This window comes from Monodon monoceros, unplaced genomic scaffold (genome assembly GCF_005190385.1).
Source record: "Monodon monoceros isolate NGI ecotype Baffin Bay Population unplaced genomic scaffold, NGI_Narwhal_1 Super_Scaffold_9, whole genome shotgun sequence".
In the NCBI taxonomy this organism is placed as follows: Eukaryota; Metazoa; Chordata; class Mammalia; order Artiodactyla; family Monodontidae; genus Monodon; species Monodon monoceros.
The window spans coordinates 17,299,785-17,309,372 of record NW_021703786.1 but is presented as its reverse complement, the minus strand read 5'-3'; the positions used below and the strand labels follow the sequence as shown (position 1 = coordinate 17,309,372).

The 9,588-nt window shown below is 42.3% G+C and overlaps 1 protein-coding gene across 1 annotated transcript; it reads left to right on the top strand.

Annotated features, from left to right (window-relative positions):
* The first annotated feature begins 1,894 nt into the window (after positions 1 to 1,894).
* KRT24 (keratin 24) lies at positions 1,895 to 6,028 on the top strand. The gene is given in 11 exon segments (XM_029211933.1): positions 1,895 to 2,136; positions 2,138 to 2,271; positions 2,274 to 2,404; positions 3,207 to 3,289; positions 3,665 to 3,821; positions 4,085 to 4,240; positions 4,402 to 4,533; positions 5,078 to 5,305; positions 5,532 to 5,631; positions 5,830 to 5,852; positions 5,854 to 6,028. Coding segments are annotated over 11 exon segments (1,467 nt in total). The 3' UTR covers positions 5,935 to 6,028.
* Positions 6,029 to 9,588: the final 3,560 nt, after the last annotated feature.

Sequence of the window (9,588 nt, the reverse complement as noted above, 5' to 3'; positions counted from 1 at the left end):
CTACCATATGACCCAGTGATCCCAATACTGGGCATATACCCTGAGAAAACCATGATTCAAAAACAGACGTGTATCACAATGTTCATTGCAGCTCTGTTTACAGTAGCCAGGACATGGAGCCAACCTAAATGCCCGTCGACAGATGAATGGATAAAGAAGATGTGGCACACATATACAATGGAATATTACTCAGCCATAAAAAGAAATGAAACTGAGTTATTTGTAGTGAGGTGGTTGGATGTAAAGTCTGTCATACAGAGTGAAGTAAGTCAGAAAGAGAAAAACAAATACCATATGCTAACACATATATATGGAATCTAAAAAAAAGAGAAAAAATGGTACTGATGACCTAGGGGCAGGGCAGGAATAAAGACATAGACATAGAGAATGGACTTGAGGACAAAGGGTGGGAGGGGGAAGCTGGGGCATCGACATATATACAATGGAATATTACTCAGCCATAAAAAGAAACGAAATTGAGTTATTTGTAGTGAGATGATTGGATGTAAAGTCTGTCATACAGAGTGAAGTAAGTCAGAAAGAGAAAAACAAATACCATATGCTAACACGTATATATGGAATCTAAAAAGAAAAAAAAAAAGGTACTGATGAACCTAGGGGCAGGGCAGGAATAAAGACATAGACATAGAGAAGGGACTTGAGGACACGGGGTGGGGGGCGGGGGAAGCTGGGGCAAAGTGAGAGTAGCATCGACATATGTACACTGCTGAATGTAAAATAGCTAGCTAGCGGGAAGCAGCCACATAGCACAGGGAGATCAGCTCGGTGCTTTGTGAGCACCTAGAGGGGTGGGATAGGGAGGGTGGGAGGGAGGCTCAAGAGGGAGGGGATATGGGGATATATATATATGCATGTGGCTGATTCACTTTGTTGTACAACAGAAACTAACACAGCAGTGTGAAGCAATTATACTCCAATAAAGATCTATTTTTAAAAAGTGATTCATATAAAATTTTTTTTAATAAAATAAAAAATAAAATAAATTTAGGGCATTCCCTGGCCGTCCAGTGGTTACGACCCTGTGCTTCCACTGCTGGGGGCACGGGTTCAATCCCTGGTCGGGGAACTAAGATCCCATATGCTCTGTGGCACAGCCAAAAAAATAATAATAAATAAATTTTAAAAGAAGTGACTCAGTTCCCCTTCTCCAGTTATCAAAGAAATCAACATTATCTCTTCGTTTCTTAGGATTTGATTCTAAAGAAGGAAATTGGTATCATTATATCAGAGTCAAATTCAATCAGAAAGAAAAGCATCTTTGTAGCACAATCATCTAAAATCACAAACTTCAACAACCTTAGAAATACGCTGATTGAAGTAATCACAGAGAAGGACAATTAAGTAAATCTGAAACAAATGCTGATGCTAAAGCTCATTTCAACTTTAAGAGAACAATATGAACAGAAAGTCACAAGTTTGACGGGAAATTTCCATTCTGGTCCTAGTAAGTATTTTAATTACATCTGTTAATCTGGGGATGTGCTCTGCAAGTGGGAAATCATGAAGCAAATTTAACAGAATTGCTCTTTCAGAAAAGAATTATCACTCATCAAAACCTCTGAAAGATTAAAACTATAATTCTGAAAAATAGTTTTTTTTGCTTTGCTCCACCTTTTTTATTCTTTTTTTCTTGACATAGTAAATGCCCTGAGGCTCTGACCCAGCTTCAGAAAAAAAGCCAGTAGAGTGAATTCGGGAGGAAAAAAATATATATCCAATTGAGGATGAGCAAAAGGGTAAGAGGAATTAAGAACTGACATGGAAAAGGAACACCCTAAAAGTATGTATATAAGGGCCAAAAAGGCAGCTTGCAAATAGGATGTTCCCGATCTCCTCTCCTCACCTGGACAAACCAGTCCTCTGCAGGAACACCATGTCTTGCTCATCTCGCGTGTCCTCCTCCAGGGCTGGTGGCAGCAGCGGAAGCAGCGGAAGCAGATGCAGTCTGGGGGGAGGCTCTGCCCGGGGATTCGGAGGAGGGGCCGGCAGCCGTGGTCTGAATGGGGGCTCCAGCAGGGGCTTTGGAGGGAGTTTTGGTAGCTGCTCAATAGGGGGCGGTTTGGCAGGAGCTTCAGGCTCTGGGATTGGCTTTGGTGGAGGGGCTGGATTCGGCGGGGGGTGCTAGCGGAGGCTTCTACAGCTATGGTGGTGGTATGGGTGGTGGTGTTGGCCATGGGGGGCTTTTCTCTGGAGGTGAAAAGCAAACCATGCAGAACCTCAGTGACTGGCTGGCCAATTACCTAGACAAAGTCCCCTGGAGGAGGCTGATCTGGAGAACAAAATCAAGGAGTGGTATGACAAATTTGGGCCTGGGTCTGGAGTTGGTGGAGCTGGAAGAGATTACAGCAAATACTATCCAATCATTGAAGATCTTAGGAATCAGGTGAGACACTAGCCATGTCTGAATTTCTATTACTTCTGTAGCTGTCCCATTTAATCAGATCATGGACCATGATGGTGAATTTAAATCAAGGAATTATTTGAAAACATATGTTTTGTTGTATATGTAAAATGGGACTTGGTGTGCTTTAACTATGACAGTATTGTATACACGACATCCATTAATGTGTATACACATTAATTGTGTTTGCATCTTACATTTGAGTATTTCTACATAAGAGTAAAATTTATACAATGCCAGGTAGCTGATTAACATAAGAGTGATGGCTATGAGTTGACACAAGCTTCATCTAATTATTTCGTGATTAATTCTGGCAGGTTGATGTATTTTAGTGTCTTGCTAGATTTAAATCGTCTTACAACTATTTTTCTTCCTAGAAAGTCTGGTGCAAATATTGTATGAGAATGTGGTGGAATCTAAAATGTTTAACCATGGTTGCATGGGAAGTATATTTTTAAAGACTTTTTTGGAAGTGGAATTCATGTTTCACACTGTTTCTGAAAGAGCCCGTAGAACAACTATCTTCCAAAGCACCAGAAATATTCAGAGGATTGTGTTCTGTAAAGCAACGTTCCATGCCCATTCCAATAACTGTGCAAGTTGTTAATTTTTGCAGAAAGATGTCTAAATACATTAGGATTATCAATGCAGTGTCATTACTAAGCACATTTTCAAAGCAATTCACCTTTAAAAGCTAACTCAGGAGACATCTACTCTCACAGGTGGGCATGTAGACACAGGTAAAAAGCATCCATGATTTATTCACTATTATTGTCTTTTCTAGATCCTTACTGCCACTATTGAAAATGCTGGGATTGTTCTGCAAATTGACAATGCCAGACTGACTGCTGATGACTTCAGACTGAAGTAAGAAAAATGAAGACTTGAAAACAAACGTCCTAAGGGAAATAAAATTCAATCCCTTGGCTTAGTTTACTCTAAATTTTAAAGAAACCTTTTAGGGGATCAAGACCTGAATTCACAAACATCCCAAGGGTACATTTCAAAACCCATCATTCCACCAACAAGAAAAGAAAGGCAGCTTCAGGATGAAATTTTTGTTATCAAAAATATTGGCCATCAATAGAATTAATGTAAGGCTCAGATTTTTCTTTACAAGGGAAAAACCCCTAAGAGAAAACTTAGCCTTCAATGATCAGATTGCTCAGGGGAGAAAATATTTTCTTGAATATGGAAGGATGGACTGTACTCTTTGAAATGGGCTGTACTGTACCCTTCCAGATACAAGAACGAGCTGCATCTCCGGCAGACCATGGAGGCTGACATCAATGGCCTGCAGAAAGTGCTGGATGACCTGACCGTGACTCGCTCTGACTTGGAGATGCAGATTGAGAGCCTAACAGAGGAGCTGGCCTACCTGAAGAAGAACCACCAGGAGGTAGGAACACGGTCCACGATTAAATGACTGGCCTACAGAGTTTCCCCCACATCCATTCTATGACAGTAAATTCCATCTGGATGGATTTCCAACTTCTATAACCGGGGGAGAAAAGTAATGATGAGAAAATTATATATGAATTTGTTGGGTTCTTTTTTTCCCCTTCAGTGTGCTAGTTTCAACCTTTTGTTGGCTTAAGCACATTTTAGGAAGTCATTGCTTTTCAGTTTTCATCACTCTGGTCTATTTTCCCTTCATGCTAGGAAATGAAGAGTATGCAACGAAGCTCCGGAGGGGATGTGACCGTAGAACTGAACCCAGGGACGGACCTGACTAAGTTACTGAATGACGTGAGGGCACAGTATGAGGACCTGGCTGAGCAGAACCACTGCGAGGCTGAACAGCAGTTCAACGAGCAGGTAGATCATCACCCTGAGCCCCCGAGCCCTGCCCGCAGCCACATACACACACACACACACGCGCACACACACACGCCACTTCCGGTCATCTCATCAGCCTCACCTCATCAGCCTCAACTCAACATCAGCCTGCAACGAGACTGCGTTTTATTTGTATTTAGAGCGCATCTCTGCAAGCACAGATCTCTACCGATGCTGATGCCAGGCCAGCCAGTTCCACCAAGAATGAGATCACAGAACTGAAACGCACTCTGCAAGCCCTGGAAATTGAGCTGCAGTCCCAACTGGCCATGGTTTGTGCAAAGAGCTTTTCAAAACTCTCCAGTGGAGCAATTCGGTTTTCTTTGCCAAGATGTTCCACTTGGCACATAATAAATGCAGGATTAGGGAGGACTGTATTGTGGTTGTTGAAAGCATGAGACATTCCAGTTAAAAGTAATATATCTATTTCCATAAAAGATTTCGTTTTAAAAAAGTAATGGCAACAAAAATTAAGGAAGCAATGATAGAGCAATAGAGCTTGTAACTCATGGAAAGTGCATTTCTCCTAGTATCTTATAAAATGTATTTTTTTAATCATCCAATGATTTATTTTCATCATGAAATTTTTATTTGCTTTTTCCCTTAGAAGAGCTCCCTGGAGAGATCAGCTCAGTGCTTTGTGACTGCCTGGAGGGGTGGGATAGGGAGGGTGGGAGGGCGACGCAAGAGGGAAGAGATATGGGGACATATATGTATGTGTAACTGATTCACTTTGTTATAAAGCAGAAACTAACACACCACTGTAAAGCAATTATACTCCAATAAAGATGTTAAAAAAAGAAAAGAAAAGAAAAGAAAAGCTCCCTGGAAGGAACCTTGGCTGACACGGAGGCTGGCTACATGGCACAGCTGTCACAAATTCAAATGCAGATCAGCGGCCTGGAGGAGCAGATCTGCCAGATCTGGGGTGAGACTGAACGCCAGAACACAGAGTATGAGCAGCTGCTGGACATCAAGACCTGCCTGGAGATGGAGACTGATCCCTACCACTGCCTGCTTGATGGAGAAGGAGGGCAAATGAAAGTCAGAAACATGCTAAACGCAGACCTTGGTGTATTTACATTATGAAACCAAAAAGGGGCTTGGGGACCAGACTTGTATTTATAAAGTAAAAGAGTCCAATCAAATGACAGCTGCCTTCATGGGAAAGAGCCCTCTGCATGGAGGGTTTCTCCTGCCTTTGCAAACGGCAAAGGAAAACAATTCTTTTTTTCTCCAGTGGTTCTGGTTTTGGAGGATCTGATTTTAGAAACTCGGGATCAGAAACACGGGGTCCAGAAACACCGGATCCAGGGATTCATCCATGTCTAGTGACTCAAGATCTGGAAGCTGTTCTGTCCAAGGAAGAGGTAGATATTTTTTTCATGTTCCTGATAATTTTATAATTGAAACGTAAAGGCACACATTGCTTGTCATATAAAAAGTGTATACTAGTGTTCACGTCATCTTACCCAGAGAGAACATACTCAGTGAATGCATTTGGATTTCTCTTGATGTATGTTTCTGTGACAGTTTCCAGACTGACATTGTGATTCTTTGATTTTCAGATCCAAGCTAGACTAGAGTGACTAAAGACCATCGTAGAGGCGGTGGTGGATGGCAAAGTTGTCTCATCTCAAGTCAGCAACGTTTCTGAGGTGAAACTTAAATAGGCAATTTCCAGATCAACAAGAGTGTCCTTCAGAGAAAACAATCTAAAAGACACGAATGAAGAAGTTGCATCAATCTAGCCATCTTTCCGGCTAACTTGGGGAAAAAGTTTCCATACAGAAATAGATGACTAACCAATTTTTCTGCATCTTTTTCTTTTCTTATTAGAATTCTCTTGAAAAAGTTGAAATGACAGCTTTGCTGTAATTGTTTCTATGCTTCAATAAATTTACTTTTGCAAGTCAACTAAATTATTTCTGAATATTTTTAAAGAAATGCAATATTTTACCCAGAAATGAAGCTCTAGATTATGATCTAGCTGCATTATCGTTACAAATAATAATGTACACATTATTCATTATTTACATAGTGTCTTCCTCATGAGAATGAAAATTATAGCCATTTTGTATATGGGAAATTTTTTTTTTTTTTGTGGTACGCGGGCCTCTCACTGTTGTGGCCTCTCCCGTTGCGGAGCACAGGCTCCAGGCGCGCAGGCTCAGCGGCCATGGCTCACGGGCCCAGCCGCTCCGCGGCATGTGGGATCTTCCCGGACCGGGGCACGAACCCGTGTCCCCTGCATCGGCAGGCGGACTCTCAACCACTGCGCCACCAGGGAAGCCCCTGTATGTGGGAAATTTTAACATCACATTAGAACTCAGTGATAGCTGAAATTAGACCTCAGTGTCCCTAAAACAGCCAACAGCTTAGCCCACAAAAAAGGATGAGATTGAATAATCATTCTATAATTAATTAATGTCTAGTTTCTTTATGTCCATCACTGAACTGACTATTTCATGAGATAAAAAGAAACATAAGGGATTTCCCTGGTGGTCCAGCGGGTAAGACTCTGCTCTCCCAGTGCAGGGAGCCCAGGTTCGATCCCTGGTCAGGGAACTAGATCCCACATGCTGCAACTGAGACCCAGTGCAGCCAAAATTAATTAATTGGTTAATTTTAAAAAAAGAAACATAAGATATACCTCCTACTTCAAGAAGCTTACATTTTAGATGGAGAGGAAAGCTAAAAACACAAAGAAGATAGCAGACAATACAGGATGTTAACAGTGAAGGGCTTGATTCCACAGTATCTACCAGAAGTGCCGCAGGAATCTGACAGTGCATGTTTGCAGAGCTTTTAGGGGACTGGTCAAAATAAAAGTCTTGGGAAAGAAGATGGGATATGTGATATGGTGCCAGATTTCCGAAAACCCTGAAAGTCCCAAAGGGAATAGATGCTCAGATATTTGCTCCCTTGTCAAATCTAGCCACACCTCTAACCAAAACTTGTCACTTAGCCAAGCTGGTGTTTCCTATTCCCACTCTCCATTGCTGAAGTCTTTTACCCCATGGGTGGTCCACAGAGCTCTGTCTTGTCTTGCTTGGGAAACGAAGCCTGTTAAAGTAGGGTAGGGGGTGGTATAGGTCAGTCTCAGGAAGAAACAGGCAAAGGACAAAGCCAGGCTGGGTAAGGACTTTCCACTCAAGGAATTTAATATGACCAGACCACAAATTAGATCATCAATCCCACAAGCCAGTCCTTAAGAAAAGGACATGGGACTTGGCATAAAAACCCAAATTAAAAATTACAAAAGAGTAAACCTGAATGTAATTCATGTAAATTGTACCTTCCAATATAAAATCAATAAGAGCTGCATGAGAGTATCAAACCTTAATAATAAAAACAACCAAATAATGTAGTTTGTTTTCCTCTAGGCACACTGAATAAAACATAAAAAATGAATCTGTAGGCACTCTGTAACCACAGAATGAAGTTGATAGCTAAGCATCAACCACTATTCAGAGGAAAAGAGCAACACTGTCTTAAGCCAAACATATGTTTCCCATCAAAGCATTACAGCAAATTAAACCTTGGATGTTTCTCCTCTACTGAAAAGTTAAGAAATATGAACTCGCTGATTCAGCCCGGATTAAAGACAGAAGGACAGACATGGAAACCAGCTGTATGTGGCCTCCCATCGCAGTCACATCGGGAAAGCCTCTCTCCATGAGTCTTCCCACGTCCAGTCTTCTAGTCCTGTACCACCTGGGACCTATGTTTACGGCTAGTATTAGCCTCATGTCAGGGCAAAAGTATATGGCTACTCTGAAAATTATCTTGAGATGAAACCCTCATTCTGGGTTTCCTTGGCATGTGTTGAGATGCTGTATTTGTACTAAATGATTGTTGACAGATATGGAAAGGGCCAGATCACAGGTGCCAACGTACTGAGATGCAGTAGACTGTGCGGTAAAAGGAGCTCATTCGACTTTAAAAACTGAAATGATTGAACCATTTTGGATTGTGAAATTTATTTAGAGTGCTGAATAAAATGTTAAGGACAGGGTGTTCACACCTTATTATCTGCCCTAAAATTATTTTAAAACCACACAACAGGCATAGGCTTTATTTTGAAACCCTAAAGTTCAGCTCTCCAGTCGACTTTTAAGTAAGAGGAATGTGTTTCTTTTTTCTGAGTTGGACTTACAGATAAGAAGGAAGAGCCAATGCCGACCTGCATATAGACGTTCATTGTTGACCTTTGATCCAGAGATTCATAAGGTTCTTCTTGTCTTTCTGACCTCAAAGGACAATGGACAAGAACAGTGAGGATGCTGGAGGTGGCGTCCATCCTCACAGAGATTAGAAACAAGAGACAAGGGACTTCCCTTGTGGCTCAGTGGTTAAGAATCTGCTTACCAATGCGGGGGACACGGGTTCGATCCCCAGTCCGGGAAGATCCCACATGCCGCTGAGCAGCTAAGCCCGTGTGCCACAACTACTGAGCCTGCCCTCTAGAGCCCACGAGCCACAACTACTGAGCCCACATGCCACAACTACTGAAGCCCACGCGCCTAGAGCCCGTGCTCTGCAACAAGAGAAGCCACCGCAATGAGAAGCCGGGGCACCGCAATGAAGAGTATCCCCCAGGCTTACCTGGTGGCGCAGTGGTTGAGAGTCCGCCTGCCGATGCAGGGGACACGGGTTCGTGCCCCGGTCCGGGAAGATCCCACATGCCGCAGAGCGGCTGGGCCCGTGAGCCATGTCCGCTGAGCCTGCGCGTCCGGAGCCTGTGCTCCGCAACGGGAGAGGCCACAACAGTGAGAGGCCCGCGTACCGCAAAAATAAATAAATAAATTAATAATAATAATTTATATTGAGGGAATTCCCTAGCAGTCCAGTGGTTAGGACTCAGCACTTTCACTGTTGGGACCCGGGTTCAATCCCTGGTGGGGTAACTAAGATCCTGCAAGCTGTGAGGCGTGGCCAAAAAAAAAGACAAATTTATATTGATGACATGATATATCTCAGATATATAAAATATAATATTAAAATTCATTTCACTTGTTTCTATCTTTTGATATGACAACTAGAAAGTTTAAATTACATATGTGGTTTGCATTTGTGGCTTGCATTCCATTTCTATCGAAAGCACTGCTATAGGGTAGAAATACCCGAGAGGCTCGTTTCAGATGCAGATTGCCAGGCCTGCCCTCCAGGGAATCTAGTTCAGTTCTCTGTATTTTAGGCAGGGAACAGCAGGAGCTACATAAAGCAACAAGAGTTTAATTCTTTCCTGATTCTCCTCCCACTATCAATGCCTGATTCTCTTCCTATTTCTCAGTTGCAATTACCAAAAAAAGAGAATCAGTTTG